The following is a 16,910-nucleotide window of genomic DNA, read 5'->3' as shown; positions in this document are numbered from 1 at the left end:
CTTATATTTGCATCCATTTATACAACTTTGGATTGTTGCAATCTTTTGGGTGAGGTACCTAGCTCCAACATATAATAGCAGTGTCTCAGATGGAATTTGAACCCACAACCTTCCAGTTACAGGTCGAGAACCCTGAACATTGCTTCAGATTAGCTTCACTTGTAGGATATAGATCGTATTGAACAAATAATAGGTAATAGTAAGAAACCAGTTGAATACCTTATTTAGTCTTCAAAAAAACTCAACATGCTGTGCGACAGGACTCGTGTAGTAACACTAAAGTAGAAGAGATTGAATCGAAAATCACAGCAGTTTGACCCGGGGAAATGAAGAGCCAAACTAAATTGTACTTTATAAGATTTACTTAAAAAACTAGGTCATTGAGTAAAGATTAACAAATGTCGACAGTTACAGTCTCGGTAATGGAATTGGGCAGTTGGGATTTGGGATTTGGTTCTGCAGATGTTTTGCTGTACATGAGATGGCTCTGCGGCCCAGTGTGGAGAGCTTGGTTTCTGGCAGAGTACGAAAGCCTGAATCAGCAGCTCTCAGATTAAGTGTTGGACTCCACCAGAACTTAAAACCTGAATATGATCTGGAGCTAGGGTTATTCAGTACCTTAAATGTGAGCAGGAGAATTTTACAGTTCACTCTAATTTTCCCAGACAGACAGTGCAATTTACAGAGGCGAGGCATTATATGCTGATGCAAAACACTTTTAGTTAGAACATAAGACACAGAATTCTGGACATACAGAAGCTTCTTTAGTACCGTAGTAAAAACCTCAAAGGATAAGGTGATATGCTAGTCTAATCTTGATCATATAAAGACGTGTCAATATTTCTGCTACAGGTGGAGCAAGGACCTCATTCGAGCAATAGAAAAAAGATATCCTTGTGATATTCTTTACAGTACCTTGAAAAGACAGCACTGGGTCAAAAGGAAATTGCAAAAGCTCATATAGTGTGTGGGATTCAAGCCAGTGATTCCAGTGTTTCTCGACAAACAGTCCATCATGAAATGCAGACTGCTGACATATTACAATGAGGTGACATGTTATAACTGAGTCTAGTACAGACAGTCATCGATCTAGTCTGTACTAGACTAGTTTGGTTAAGGAGTCCATTCCAAAATTCAGATTTTTTGTGAGTCAGATTTTCACCTTGAGCCATGTTTATATTTATTATTTTACACTGTGGTGGCAGTAGGTTCGTTTCCAGTCTTGTTCTACATGCTGCTGAGTTCACACAAATGCATTTTGTAATGAGTACACTGGGTAAAATGAAATGAAATTGTCCGCATTTTAAATAGATCTAGCAATAAAAATAAAAATTCATGGATCAAATAGTGGAAAATTTTAAAAGGAGCCTTATTTATGGAAGCGCTATGCAGTTGTAAGTTGTTCCCACTTATGTGTACAAATATTTACAAATTCGCAAATCTGATTTTCAAAATTAATTTACACTGGTTTTGTGTGAAGTAGCAGTTGATGAGTCTTACATAACTCGGGGAGTATTTGTATAAGTGATTAAGTGCAACAAACAATGAAGCATTAAAAAGAGCAGACTCCAACATATTTACATCACACGGGCTTTGAAGCACTATAGAAAAAGGAGATTCTCCCATTTTTGCTGCTTATCTTGGAGTTGCAGGCTCTGTATGTAAAAGCATTTTCATGCTTGAGATTCACCGTAGAGAGTTTTCTCCTCAGCACTCTGTGGAAAAAAAATGTTTTCTTTGCGGTCAGGGAAGATTTTTCTGACTGAACTGCGACGAGCCATAAGATTTGTTTCTGACTTACTTTCAAACCTGCGTGTTTAATTGAATATCAACACCAAAGAGAAGAAGTGTTCAAATACATTCATAAGGTCCATAATGAAGCTTGTATATACATATTTTTTCATATCGAGCAGTAATGCGTGCTTTCCTTCTTGCTGTAGCAGAGGAGGATCATGGGACTTTCTGCCTCGATGGGTTGTTGACGGGTAAAACCATTTGCGCGGAAGATAATCAGAGAAGACTGTTAAAATGTCTTGAAGGAGGCTCTACTAGTCACTCGAGAAGCCATGAGAACCTTTAAGGGTTTTTGCGGTGTCTGGGAGACTCTTCGTGGTTGTGAATGTAGAAACGATGGACGTTTAGAGGGGGCAAGAGGCCGACTTGTTTGGCAAAATCACAGAGTCTGAAGGACGGCTATAATGTGAGCCCTGCAGGGACTGGGTGAGGCCGTTGGAAAAGTCTCAAAGAAGACAAGCTGCCGAGTCACTGAAACCAGCGGCCCACGGTTGAGAATGGCGTCTTCGTGGTCAGTCGCGGGGAACTTTCCCTGCCTGCAGATTGCGTCTGTGTTATCCTGTGGTTGAAAGGCCTGTGAGGGAAGCTGGTTGGAGATAATAACTCCAGGCTTTGGAGAGCCGGTGTGACCCCGCTGTAAGTCCGCTGACCTTTGCTCGCTCTTACTTCAAAGAGGCCTAAATCCTTGTTCTAAGAAGGCCTCCAGTGTGTACGAGGCAAGCTGTGGGCAGGGATTGAAGGGAAAAAGTTATAAAAATAGAACTGAGAGCTAAAATGAAAGGCAAGCGAGGGGGAAAAAAATCCTTTCTAAAGCCACACGGCCCTGTATTTTAACACATTGTCCTTGGCAGTAGCTTTCCACCCTGGCTTGGAAAATACACAAGAACGAGTAGCAAAAATATTTACTCAGCAGCAATTTTCTGAGGAATTTGGGATGTTAATTTAAAAAATCTGCCCTCCGAGCTACAATAGGCCCTTTGAGCTGCTCAGCTGGAGCTGCAGCCTGGCGGAAAGCCAAATGCCAGGTCTCTTAAACCCGAGGAATAAAGAGGCTTTTTATTGGAAAGCACAGGAGGGGAACAGAACACAATCTTCTGGAGCCCCCGGTATGTACTGACTCAGGTGAAGCTGTCCCGTCTCTCCAGCTCAGCCACAGGCACTCCTGCCAGTCACCAGAGGCCAGTTAGTGCTCTGTGTGTGGGGCTGTGTGGCCTAGCTCTCCGAGCAAGAGAGAACGTTTTGTAGAAAGGTATTATGGCAGCCCCGTCCCTAAAACATATTTAGTACCTTTCCAGAAGACCCCCTCCTCCCTCAGTTGTCTTTACATCGCCTGTTGTTTGTTCACGTTCCAGAGTTTTGCTTTGAATGATTATGAGCAAATACAGGGAATGAGCGTCTCTCCAGAAGTCTTTTGAAAATGTCCTGCGATGCAGAGGGGACTTGGCTGACCACTCAACACTCATTCCTTCCTTCAGCAGCAGAGAAATGACCCGAGTTCTGTAAAAGTGCGGCGAGAGGGTGCTCCGTGCCATGCCTACTGTCAGATGATTAAACTTCGAGATTTAATTCGAAAGGGGTTTTGTAAGGATTTTTGTAAGGAGGGCTGGCTGCCGCGGTATCTGCAGATAAAGAAACTGCGACATATGTAATGAAGCAGAGATTATCTGAGGTGGTTAACCATAGGGGTGTTTTTGTTCAGTGACTTTGAATCAGTCTGGGCTCCGGGTTATAGCTTAGAAAGTGGGAGTGAAAGCTGGTGGTTACAGAGGAGACTCTGGAGATGAGTGAGAGTGATATACAGTACTTCCAGAGGGGGGTGCATGGACACAGGGAGACCAGGTGTTCAGGGCCAGGGATTTAGTACAGGAGGCAGCGTGGTCAATGACCTGGAGCTGGAGGCTTGGGATGAGGGCTTAGGCACCAAGTGAGTAAGAGTAAGTAGACAGATGCCTTGAATTGGAGGATGGATTTGGAGTTTAGTGTGTCCCTTGGGTTAAAGCAGTGGAATGGCGAGGAAAAGAGTGTGGCTTGTTTAGGGAATCGGAAGAATGCCTGTTGTTCTTTTCATTTGTTCTGTCCGAGTGCATGCAAAACCTGAGGATTTCATGAAGGGATTTTGGTATGATGATGTTCATTAAAGTGCATCACTGTGTTTTGATTTAAATGTTCTTATAATACTCCTGGAGTTTCTAATAATGCAATGCAGAAGAATCAGTGAACGAAACAGACCTGGATATATGAAGCCGATGAAAACTGAGCTGCGTGCTGCCGCAGTCGCGTTGTCTTCAACAGGTGGTATTCACATTTCGTCACTGACAGATCACAGTGTGTGCATTTTTCAAGAGCGAAATGTGTTAAGTACCAGACTTTGAAAAAGAATAAAGCCATCTTCTGAGTTTATTTAGTGTTCGTTGTGTTTCACATGTACAGTATGCACTTTGACTGTCTTAATTTATCTCAGTTACCTACTGAGTGAGATGTAGGCACATAGGACCACTGAATCAACAGCACTGTGTGTTTAATGGTGAACACATTTCTTTTGGTTTGGAAAATGGTTCAGTGCTCGTCACATTTTGAGAAACATGGATCTAATCAATGGCTTGCCATGGGGAAAAGGAATCGTTAATAACTCAAATCTGATGTGTAATTGTTTCTTAAACCCTGTAATTACTACATTAGCTCCTTGTTTCTTCTTTTCCACCCCCAAGTCAATGGATGTCTCAGGAGCACTGTTTATCCAAGAGTTTGTTTGAGTGCATGTACGGTATAATCTCCACGCTTGAGGTGGTCCAGCGTGCAAGTCCAGACAGTTACTTTCGCACACAGGTACTGTGATACCAAGAATCTGCAGTCACACAGCATGCGTCCCCTTCAAGGAAATAGATTAACATGAAATAATGGTTCTTGTTCAACATTGAAAAGGTTACAAACAAGAGGAGGCCATTTGGGTCCTTGAGTTTTGTTTGGGAGCTGGCACACCATTGATTGCAGGAGTTCATCCAGCTTCTCCTTGAAAGACGTCAGCTTTGACAGCATTGCAGGGTATCTTGTTCCAGACTCCCACAGCCCTTTGTGTAAACCAAAAGAGCTGCTGTCCTCAGTTTTAAATGCACCTTCCCCTTGGTTTTCATTTGTATCCCCTGGTTTGTGTTTCTGTTGAGTCTGAAGCAGTGTATGGGGTTATCTCTCAGTGAACATGTTGGTTTTAAACACACTTTCCTGTAGTTTCCACATGTGCCCTTTCACTGAAGAAACTTGTAATGTTGACTTTGTCAGTACCTTTGAGGTTATTGAATACAGTAGATAAATTAGGTCACATCACAGTCTTCTCTTTTCAACACTAAAAAAAAAATCAGTTCTTCAAGAGCAGGACATTCGTTTAAGCCCTGGAATATATCTGGTCACTCTCTAGATTGGTTCCAGAGAAGCAGTATTTTGTGTAACATGGTGACCTTAATTGTACCCTTTCCTCGAAATGAGGTCTTATCAGTGCAATGTGCAATTTTAAAAATAACACCCGTTGATTTAAATTAGACACTTCTAACTACATACCCTAACTTTCTGATTGCCTCTTTTAATTGTCTCCCCATGTTGCCTAGAAGATGTAGCTGATGGATCTATGTAAACTCCTAGTTCACAGCTGCATTTTGACTGCACAGCTGAAGACACCTAAAACCTAAAAAGTTTGTGCAGCAGACTTATTTCTATTCCTGCTTTTGCCACTGGGGTGGATTGTACCTGGGTAATAGCGAATAAACTGTTTCTCCTTCGTAATTTGCTCTCTGAAGACTTACACCCTGCTCCTTAATGCTTTTTCTTCTGCATGCTATGGGTGTGCAGGGCTAATGAAGTGTTTATTAGTGAGGCCTGTTATGAAGTGCTATGTGGCAGGATAGGTAATGGTTTAAGTGTGTCCACGCCAAACACAAGCCAGGGGCAAGAATCCAGCAGCCTGTAATTATCTGGATCTATAATTAGGTGCCACTTTGGTCAGATGGCCCTCCCACCCCCACCGCCTTGATGAAACACAGTCTGTCTCAGGAATGTCCATTGTGGAGTTGCTCTGCAGTCTGGTAGGTGAGGGAGAGGGAATGCTGTACGATATGTGTGGGCTTCTTGGTGCTCAGACACCAGCTGTGTTTCTCAGTGCTTTCGCCCAGGCTCCGGGTTCACAATGTGTGTCAGTACGTTTGCTGGCGGCGGGTGGGAGGGTGTTGTCCCATGTTTAATATCCATTTGTGCGGCACCATGTGGGTTTCTTAGGTTAACGCAGAAAATGTGTTGCTTTTTCAATTAAAATAAAATGGCAAAATTAGCATGTGGCTGCATCATGGCTTTCTAACCCCTTCATCAAAATGATGCTTAAATGAAATGCATTGGCATCTTATGTCGTTTTCACAAGTGCTTGAAAAAGGATAGCGCATGTGATGATAACGGCACAAGTAAAGGTTTGTTCCATGCTGAAACGAGAAGGAAAGAAACATTCACATACCTGAAGAAGGCTCCACAGCCGAAACATTGTGTTTTTTTTCTTCTCGTTCCTTTGTAGCCTACGCCTGCTGACGTAGCCACCTACTTGAACTTCAGGTGATGATAATGTCTTGTGTGGCAGTTATGAAGGGATTATGAAGCCATTATGCAGCAGCATTCAAACAGAGCTTTACCATAAGAACATTGTGTCTCCTAAAAGATCTAACAGGAATCTCAAGATTCTCCTGCACCTTCCTCTGATTGTGTGCTAACTGGAGACCGAGAAGGGTGTGTGCTACTGTTAGTGCAACTCGCTTTCTTGGTAAAGACTTTATTCTGTTAATACGCATGTAGCTGCTTCAGTGCTGTCTCATTGTATTGAAAAGTGTGTTAAGTGGCTGATTTATGTATAGTGTCCTAAACCCACTGGAGTTATCTGAAAATTGGCCCAGGTTTAGATACTCCTGTTGCTATTTTCCCACTAGACATAAACACACCAGGAAAAAAAGACAGAGACTCCATCAGAATTAAAGTTTTCCTTTTGTTTCTTTTAATTGCTGCTTTAAAAGGGGCGCTGTGTTTTACAAATAAGCACAAATCTCTAGAGAGAAACTTCCCAAAATAAACAGGGAAAAAAAAATCAAATCACATCGAAAATATTCAGAATACTTTCAATCTCTCTTGTCACCAAGCTGCAGGTTCCAGTTCAAGTTTTCTGCGTTTTCTTTTATTTTAACTGATTTCGTTTATGTACAAGGTTAAAAAGCAGGCTTTAAGTGTAGACCGGAGTGGGAAAATGAAGAGAAAGAAAACAAAAAGGCATTTTGAAGGAGTTCTGGAACTTCGGGACAAGTGCTTAAAAAGGTAAAGAGTTTCCTCACAGAGGTCAATCTGTTGTTGCCCCCTTCTCCCCCTCCGCGATGGGGACAACCTCTCTCACCGCCCGCACCCCACCAGGTTACCAGCCGGGCTGAATCTGTTCACCGCCCCAACCAGGCCCGTCAATCTAAACATGTATTTACATCGAGTCAGTCGCTCGTAACAAAAGGCCGCTCATCTCTGTAGTGACCCAAGCACTTCCTCCAGGCTGTGCTGTGCCTTTGTGATGGATGTCCCCCAGAGGGTGGCATCAGGCTGTACGAGGTTGTGGCTCTGAAGTTTCCAGAAAACGTTTCCCCGGCAACGTTCTAGCAGTGAACTTTGGGAATTTATTTATATAACTGCCTCTTCTGTAGACATGAGTCCACAGTTAAAAATCCAAGAGATGGAGCCAGTTTAAATCAAAACCTGCCAGCTGCCAGCTCCAAAGCCAATATTTGGTTGTGATTTTTCATTTGAAAGCGGTGCCTTGTGTCTGCTCGGTGCGAAGCCCATCATTACCTGTGCAGAACTGGAAATGGTGACTAGTTGGTCAGTGTTTCTTAATTGCAGTTCTGGTGAACCTCTACCATTCCTGTATTTTTTTTCCTAGGCAGGACTTAATCATTTTCTTTTAGCAGTAACTAGATTGAGTTTGAAATATTCAAAGCGGACAGGACCCTGGACAGCCTTTGAAAATGATTAAGCTCTGTCCGTCTATAAAAATGGAAGATGGCAGTTTAGAACTGCACAGAATATAAACTGGGATAAGAAAAAGAACTGATTTAACTACAAAAAGACATGCATGTCTTCGTTAAGCCTGTGATTTTCATAAATGTTGCTGTTCCCAGCATGCCACTCAAGGTTCATTGTAAGGTTCTGCTGTTTCCAATATTTACTTTAATCCTTTCCATTATTGATGAAACATCCAAATATCTAAAAACTCTCCAAAAGATTAAATTAAACTGCTCTACATGCATTGTTACCACAATTTCTGAAAGTTTCTTACACCAAATATCTTCATAAAAACCCTTTTAAGAAGCTCTGTTGTTAGTTTTGTCATTGTACTATTTTAGTCTTATTTACCAATCATTTGCTTTTTATGAGTCATCTTTACTGAAATGGTTTCAACATGCCTTAATGTACCCCAAACTAGACACTCTTGCTTCCTGCTAAAATTGCAAAATGCCAGCTCTTCTTACAGTTAAGCCAGTTAGAACCCCAAAAAAACAAATCCAGCGGCGATCTCTCAACAGTACCTGTTGACCGCTTATTTTTTGTGTCTTTGGGGGATTGTCTGCCATACCTACAGCTGGAACCTTTACTTAGCATACGTTTGTCGGGTAAATTCTTTGACCTGGTTGTGAAAACAAACAGGATTGAACCTTGTCTGATCAAGGGAATGACTGTGTTCTTTCCCATATTCCAGAAGGGTCACTAATGCAGTGGAGACAGAGCTCTGTAGGCCTGCCTATGCCTTTCAGTGCCTTTGATGCCAGCTGTTCTCCAGGTAATAACTTTAGCAGGCTGTGGAGTGTGTGGTGTTAAAGTATCCTAATATTTCAGCCATCAGAGCTTGACTTACAGTACAGTTTGTAGTGTTCATTTCTAGGGTCTCTAGAAGAGCATGGCTGATGAGGTCCTTGCGGGGTGAGAGGCTAGGTCAGGTTATCATGATTTGTCCCTAGGTGCTACAGGCACACCTCTCTGTTTCCATGGGAACCTGTTGTGCGTGGCCTTTGACCCCTACAGTGCACCATACACAGAAATTGCTAGCACGGAGTACACCGTGAGCCTAAAAATGAGCCGAGCATAAGGAAGTTCTTATATTTTTGTTCACAATGTCTTCTCCAGCGCACAGCCTTGCGTGTCCGTCCAACAAGCGTCATGTGGGAAAACCACAGTCAAACGGCAAAAAGCTGAACATGATGTGAGGCACTTAAGTTATCTCTCTGTCCTTCCTCTCTCTATATACACATAGGAACACACCATTATTTCAAAATAATTCTTCCATAAGATGTTACGTATTCCACCAATAATTGCACTTAAATGAATATTTAATCATTTGCTCTCTTGACGGTCGTCGGAACTTTCTCCCCAGGCGGTATCTCAGTGTCCCTGCACTGCCAGCGTGGGCAGGGGAAGAGTTCTCCCCCTAGTGGACAGAGTTCAGAGCTGGTCCAAGTCAGAAGTAAGAGGGTTTCAACACCGCCACGTTGTTGTTGGCGGGATTCTGCCCCTGCATCAACGGGACCTCATATTCCAACCCGTTCTGGGGTTGCGAGAGCTCAGGTGTCTTCTGGGGCAGGGCCCCGTTCTCCAGGCAAGCCTTCACCCCCTCCAGCTCCAAGGGGCAGGGGTCAGCGCCCAGGTCCGGGTGCCCCTTCGCTCGCCTCCGGCGGACGTAATAAGTGGCTCCCGCCGCCGCCACCGCAATCAGCAGGACAACCGCCACCAAGGGGATGATCATGGCGGTCAGCTCGGCGTCTTTGGTCTGGGTGACGGGAGCAGGGGTTTGTGGGACGGAGGACGTCCGGGCCACCATGCAGAAGCTGTCCTCTTTCCCTGGCTCCGCCAGGGGGCTGGCACAGATGTGGTAAGTGGAGTTGGGCCTGAGCCCCCGCAGCGTGTACTCGGGGTAGGAGGCCGGCACGCTGATCTGCACGGGGCGTTTGTCCGGCCCCGACAAGTTTTTGTAGGTGAGCCGGATCCCCCTGAGCTGAGGCCGTGCCTGGATGTACCGGTGGAGGTCCACCAGGATGGAGGTGCTAGTGGCTGCCCTGGGGCTGATGGCGGGCTCCGTCGTTACAGTTGGGGTGGATACAGGCAGAGTCGTGTCCTCCTTCTCCTCACAGTAGAGCCCCCAGGAGCCTGTGGGACAGGTACACTCCAGGTTGCCCTTGTGGTCCAGCTGGCAGGAGCCTCCATTGAGGCAGATGTTGGAGGGGCAGAACCAAACGTCTGGGTCAGAGCTGCTGTTGGGTTCGGGGGAGCCAGGAGGAGGGGACCTCTCGTCATCAGCCAGAGGACTCTCACTTGAAGTGGTGATGGTCATTGTGGTTGTCGAGAGGGTGCTGATAACAGGAGGATCAGGGGTGGTGGTGGTGAAAGTGGTTGTCATCATGGTGGTGGTGGTAGGACATCCAAACTCCTTGTGTTCTAGGGTCTTAAGAATCTTTCCTGCGTTGAGGAGGGGGAAGTGACATCTGGTTTCCTCATTCCTTTGCAAATGCACCTTGCTACTCTGTACCCAAGGGGGAAACCAGGCCAATGGGCATATGCAGTTGAAAGGGTTTTCAGCCACAGAGAGTGTGTGCAACCGAGAAAATAGCTGCAGGAAGCCATCAGGAAAGCCCTGAAGATTGAGATTGCTCAGGTCCAACTCTTGCAGGGACTCCAGATTCTGGAAGTCCTCCTTCTTAAGCTGGCTCACCTGGGTGTTGCCTGCTAGGCTGAGCTTGGTCAGGCCTCTTGCCTGTTTAAGAGCAGCAGGCACTGCCTTCAGCTGGTTTTTAGACAGGTCCAGGTCATGAAGGTTACCTAAGCTCTTCAGGAGGTTATCATCCAAATAGCTGAGGCCCATTCCTGCCATCTTTAGAGACTCGAGGTTGACTGTCTGGAGGTCCTCCGGTCTCAGCGAAGGGATTTTGTTGAAGCTGATGTCAAGGAGAAGCAGCTTGGGCACGTGAAGGGCAGGTAACGTAGTGAGCTGATTGTTCTGCAGCTTCAACTCTAGCAGGTGGCCTAGGCCATCAAAGGCTGAGGGGTGGATGCTCTTGATACGGTTGCCATTAAGATAGAGGCGCTCCAGCAAGCCCAAGCCTGCAAAGCTCCCTCTGGATATCTCCACTATCTCATTGGAGGACAGATCCAGGTTGCGGAGGGAAGACAGGGGTCTGAACACTTGGCTGGGCAGCTCAGAGACTAAATTCTGGGAGAGATCCAGTAGCTCCAAGCTGTCCAGTCCAGCAAATTTCTCTGCGCTCAGAGAGGAGATGCCGTTCTGAAAAAGGAAGAGGTTCTTTGTGTCTTCAGGGAGTCCCTCAGGCATAGACTTAAGCTGTGAATTGATACAGAAGATGTTGCTGGGATTGCTGCAGCTGCAGCCTCGGGGGCAGGCATCTGTGAAGACTGTCGGGCAGAGGAGCAAGAGGAGGAGGCACCTCATGGTTTCCGCTGCAGGGATACAAAAAGACGAGCAAAGTCAGGGCCTTTGAAGCTACAACAGTACAGGATATTTGCAAAGAGAAAACAGTGTTCCATCTACTTGTTTGTATTCCAGTATATCAATAATCCACACAATGCTGTCTTTAGTGGAATAATTGTTATCCAACCAGGTATGAACTTTTCAGAAAAGAAAATACCAGGCCCAAAGCCCTTCGCTGAAGGGTAAATCATAGCAGTGGCTTTCATGGTTTCTGAAACGAGATCAATTGAGGATATTGTATAAGATCTAGTCTAGGGAGAAAAAAACCTGCACAAGCATCTGAGACAAAAGTGTGAGCAAACACTGGTCTTTTACATTGGTTAGTCACAATGTATTTTATTGACTTTTGTAATATATCTTGTCATTGTTATTTTTGTATGACTAGGAACATGAGTTGACTGCCCATTCTAATTTTTTTTTTGGTATTTACTTTGGGATTATCAACTTGAGTACCTTGCCATTGAGGTGTCTAGTTAAAAAGTACCCACAGGAGTGAGTGAACGCAGCCCTGCCACACGAAACCGAGTAGTCTTAAAGAGGAACCGCAGTCCCAGTTTCTCAGACCGGTTCTTAAATCTCGGTAACAAAATAAATTAATTGACGGTATCGCATAATTTTACAAATTCCAAATTAAGCACAAAATCGGGAACTTTGTGGAAGTACTGAGTAGTCACCATGCTGTTGAGAGCTCACAAGAATTGCGATGTGAAGCAGCCCTTCCTGCTCACTAGTCACACTAATGACTAATGTAATGCAATGTACGAGCAAAACCATCTCAAAGTTGAGAGCAATATTTCACAAGCATGCTTCCTTACACCGTAAATTTGGTTGCCTCGTTCAGAATCGCAGAATATGGTGCTGCACACACCTGGAAATTTAGTCTATTTTGTGATGTATATTGGAGGTTTTACACAATATATATACATTTTCCTGTCATTGTGGTTTCATATGCATTGATCTGTGCCGATTTTTTCAAACCCTGAAATATAAAAATAGTATTGCAGTTCCCCTTTAACACAGAGGATAGTAGAATAGTAGAAATGCATAGAATAGTAATTCCATACATTTATATAGTGCTTTTCAACCCCACTGGTTCTCAGAGTGCTTTACATTTAAGAGGGCCCCAGCTTCATCACCACTGAAGTGCAGCCCCATCTGGATGACATGATGTGAAAAATAGTTTAACTGATTAAGGGGCACCTTCAGGGAGGCCACATGTGCAGAGCCAAATCAAAACTTATTCAGAACATCAGGGCTCACACCCCTACTCTTTCAAGCATGGTAAAATAGGAAAGCAAAACACCACTCTCCAAATGGAGTAGGCATAGACACATCGACCTCTGAGGTTGCATGAACATGAGGACATGTGGGGGAACAGAAGTACTGTCTGAAAACTGGACTATTTTTGGGAGTGCTAATTTTCTTAAGTCCCGGTTATTCAAAAGCAGTGCTTTGTGAAAGTGTTTCCTAGACTCTTCCACAGCTCACCCCCTGTCCCTTTCCAGCAAAGTGTCATTTACACACGTTTACCTGGCTGTTTCTAACCAGCTTTGTGCTCTTTGAAACGCAGCCTGCGTAGGGTTAGAACACAGACAGCTGCTGTGATGAGCCCCTTCCTAACTCTGCAAAATAAATAAACAAGTGATGTGGGGAATGTCTTTGTCCGGCCATCTCTGGGCTGTTTCAGAAACAGTTTTTATATACGCAGTGTATTAACTCTTGAAGTCATCTTGACTGGGCACATTGCGAAGTTCTGATTTTAACCCACAAAGCCCTTTAAACTTTGTAACTGTTTCTAGCCAGAGAGGAAAAATTCTGCTGTGTAAGAAAAAAATGGTACAAGAGTCGATGTTTGACAAGCTAATGGCAAGATGCTGGTAGGCAGCTGTTAATTAGAGCTGAGACATGGCGCGCAGAGGCTAATGTAAGCTCCTGTACCCCCTAGTTTCAAAAGACAAGACAGGCACAGGCCTTGTTCATGTTTTCAGGAGAAGGGGGCCAATGTGGGTTAACTGAATGGTGTGCAGCCCTGCTACTGTTCACCGCAGACTGGGGACCCTTTGTCTCTGAGTCAGAGACAGAAGCTCTTCAGGTATAAAGGAAGAAAGGATGGGAGGAATGAGAAAGCTGCTTTTTATAGCTTTTCAGAGACCGAAAGGAGGATGAAACCGAGAAACGTAAAGGCATACCTAAAGAAATCAAGCTTTTAATACCTGAGCAGGAGCTCAGGACAATATGACAGGTGTCTGGGCATTCTTAACCTGTTTGAGAACGGGTACCATGCTCACTGCGGCTGTAGAAGGTTTACTGTTACAATAAATGACAACGCAGGCACCCAGAGAGTTTTAATAAAACTGCCAGTGATGTATATATAGTTGTTAAACCCACCTGCGTCCTTTAACAGCAAGGGAGTTAACTGAAGTTCGTGACTTGGTTAAAGCCTCAGAATTTGAAGATTACAACCAGGAGTCGTGCTTTTATTTCACTCAGAATGAGATTTATTCCGTCTACATTTCTTACGGATTAGAAACTAGGAATGCGGGTTAGTCAGTGTTCCCTGAAACCAGTTGTGTTTCCAACAGGCGGTTTTTCTTACTGCCTTTTAAGAACTACCTGCAGTTGATATTCCTCTGAAAGGTTTTAGTACTGTCTGCGCATTCAAATTAATCAAATACATGGCTTCTTACTTCAGAGACTTGGCCTTCAACTACTGAGACTGTAATTCAGTGACATGAATTTCATCTGTATATTTTGTTCCATTCCTCTTTTTTAAAATGATTTTTTTTCTTTCATTCCTTTCCTTTTGGGAGGATATGCTCCATAGATGGAGACGAGACCTGCTCTGTGTTGTGGCCCCTGTTTTGGTTCTGGCCCAGATAGAGACCTTGATTGCAGTGCAGAGTTCTTTCCAAGTCCAGGGCAGGGGAGAAACCTTGCCTTGGAAAAGCAGAACCCTTTGGGTTCAAAGATTAGTTGTCCAGATTCAGGGTCTTCCAGATTATAGTAGAATAGCCTTACAAACTGGGCTTCAGAAAAGCTCAGTCGGTCAAGAACATAAATAAATTAAGGATCACTCTTCTTAATTTATATCTTCTAGACATATATTTGATGTGGAGATCATTATGGCGGTAAAGCAGGCCAATGTGCAGGTGCTGCCAATTTAGGAGGATCATCAAACACTGTAGAAGCGGCAAAAACTAAATTCAGGGGTTTGACAAAGTTCATTTAAAAAAAAAAATACTTAGCAAAATGGGATGATTGATCGCAAATAGAAACTGGATTGCTAGAAGTGGAAAATATGTATGTACTGTATAAAAAGTTTTCAAAAGTGATTTACCATATTAATTGTCACTTTCGCAGACCAGAGGGCGGATGGAATGATGCTTGTGTTCTGTCTGCAACAATGCTCATTGTTTGGAATGCTCTGATAACTCTTTGGGTGATGCCAGTAGGCTGTGGGTGCGAGCATTCACTGTTCTGATAGCAGCGCCTCCACTCAGAACAGTTCTTAGGTTCCTGTTAAGTAATAGAGGAATGGAGCTCACATGAATGTTCTATTGAATGTGTTTTCCACATACTCTGAGAATGTGCTTGTGGTTTACACTTACACCAGGCACAAAATATTAACAAACCAAGACATATTACAGTCAAAGACTAAAAATCCTAATGTCAGTCAGAACCTAACCTATATTAATGGGCTAAATATTTGCTGCCTTCCAGATTATGATCCACCCTGAAGATGTTGATATAAGACTAAAAAAAGCAGTCTCAAGAGCACGGATGTGATCTCAACAAATCACAAGCACAGGCTTTTGAAAATGGAACTGGCGCTTGGCCGTGTTTTGGATCCGTTTCCCAGAGGCTGGTACAGTTCAGAGGCTGGTACAGCCCTTTGACATCCCTACCCTCTCCATGCAGTTCATCCCAAAACACTCTGGGGGTTAAATCATCCTGGGATTCCAAAGTGTGCGCAGGGTTAGAGAGGGAAGACATCTCCAGTGAGGTTTGAGGTGTTTCACCTATACTGCACCAAGAGGTGCTTCATTGACGCACTTGAAACCAATTGAAGAGCTTCCAGGTCTCTGCAAAACTAACCCTTTCTAGCCCAGCAATCGGAGGACCTGCAACTGCCTGTTCCCTAGAGAACTTACAGGAAATGTACTTGAATTTAACAAGCCAGCATGACTTTCCTCATCATAATGGCCTTTACCTGACTCACCAGACCTCGTGGTATGGATTTATGTACAGTCTGAAAACTAAAAGCATGCTGCTTGGGAAGTAAAACACCAGGCAGGTAAAGGTAGGGAACATTAAAGTCTGTCATGCTCTCCAAGATAATTCACTCATCATCACCATAGCAAGAGCACCAATATACCAAACACCATACAATTCACCATACCTCAACATTAATGCTGTGTTTGAAGACACTAGCCAAAACGTAGATATTGCTATTGGAAAATGGAGCTTATTTCTTTTGTCGGCAAGTTCTATTGTGATTTTTTCTTTTATTTTTAAAATCAAACATGTTCAGTTTTTAGAGTGTTGTCTTGGCATTCTGTTATGAAACCCGCAGGACCAAGAATCCAAAAGTGAAAAGCAATTGCAATTTTTAAAAGAGGTTTTGAGTCTAACAATTAATTATTTAATTATTTCTATACATTTTCTTTGTAGTCCCTCAGGAAGGAGATCTAATTCTCGTTTATGTTTTTGCATTAATGTCTTCTGAGAAACCCATACCATTATATCTATGTTGTTGTTGACCTAAACCCTTTGACATCCTGTTTGCAAATACGTTAGTGTTTTGAGAGCAACAGATACTTGAAGATGGAACCCCCACCAGAAGAGAGGTTATGGGAAACCAGGAGGCTCAGAGCAAAGTTTTTCAGCCACTCCAAGGAAGAGTGCTTTTAAAAAGAGAGACAGCGGAAAAAGAGAAAAACAAGATGGTAGAGAGAGAGACAGAAGAGAGGTGAGAGAGGGAGAGGGTACTCTTTTTCCTTTAGGTAGGATTCTGGTAGGTAGAGGATAGTGTCCACTATCCCTGCCAACCTGAGCCCCTAATTCTGCCTCCTATCCCCAACCTGAGCCCCTTAATCTTGCTCCTATCCCCAACCTGAGCCCCTTATTCTGCCTCCTATCGCCAACCTGAGCCCCTAATTCTGCCTCCTATCCCCAACCTGATTCCCTTTATTCTGGCTCCTATCCCCAACCTGATTCCCTTTATTCTGGCTCCTATCCCCAACCTGATTCCCTTTATTCTGGCTCCTATCCCCAACATGATCCCTTTCTTTTCTCAATAGCTCTTGCACAGACAGGAAAGGAGGACCATACTAAGGTGACTCAGTCTATTCTAAACTGCAGCGTTGGGCAAGGAGAGCTGTACCAATGCACACAAGATCCTTGTCTTCCTAATAAAAAATGAGACACAAAGAACAAGAGGGCTGCTTTGCCAAAAGTGGAGTTTTGTCAAAGTTTCTCCGTTCCAGCTGACTCACTCTAAATGACCTCATCCAAACATCTCCTGCACATCAAATGTGTAGAAAAACAAAACAAGAAACCTCGCAGCAGTTTAGTCTGGCAT

At 43.9% G+C, this 16,910-nt stretch overlaps 2 protein-coding genes across 4 annotated transcripts in view; one reads left to right on the top strand and one right to left on the bottom strand.

Moving 5' to 3' along the window:
* Positions 1-16,910, top strand: part of coro7 (coronin 7) — a 190,661-nt gene that overhangs the window by 92,609 nt on the left and 81,142 nt on the right. The gene's annotated exons all lie outside the window — the stretch shown is intronic.
* Positions 6,792-16,910, bottom strand: part of vasnb (vasorin b) — a 37,176-nt gene continuing 27,057 nt past the window's right edge. For both annotated transcript variants that reach the window (XM_088612439.1, XM_088612438.1), the window contains one exon: positions 6,792-11,298. In XM_088612439.1, the coding sequence (XP_088468565.1) occupies positions 9,308-11,290 (1,983 nt within the window). In that variant the 5' untranslated portion in view covers positions 11,291-11,298 and the 3' untranslated portion in view covers positions 6,792-9,307. The remainder of the gene's footprint in view (positions 11,299-16,910) is intronic.

This window comes from Lepisosteus platostomus, chromosome 19 (genome assembly GCF_059453375.1).
Source record: "Lepisosteus platostomus isolate fLepPlt1 chromosome 19, fLepPlt1.hap1, whole genome shotgun sequence".
NCBI lineage: Eukaryota > Metazoa > Chordata > Actinopteri > Semionotiformes > Lepisosteidae > Lepisosteus > Lepisosteus platostomus.
Note: the sequence above shows the minus strand (reverse complement) of the source record. Positions and strands in the feature narration are given on the sequence as shown.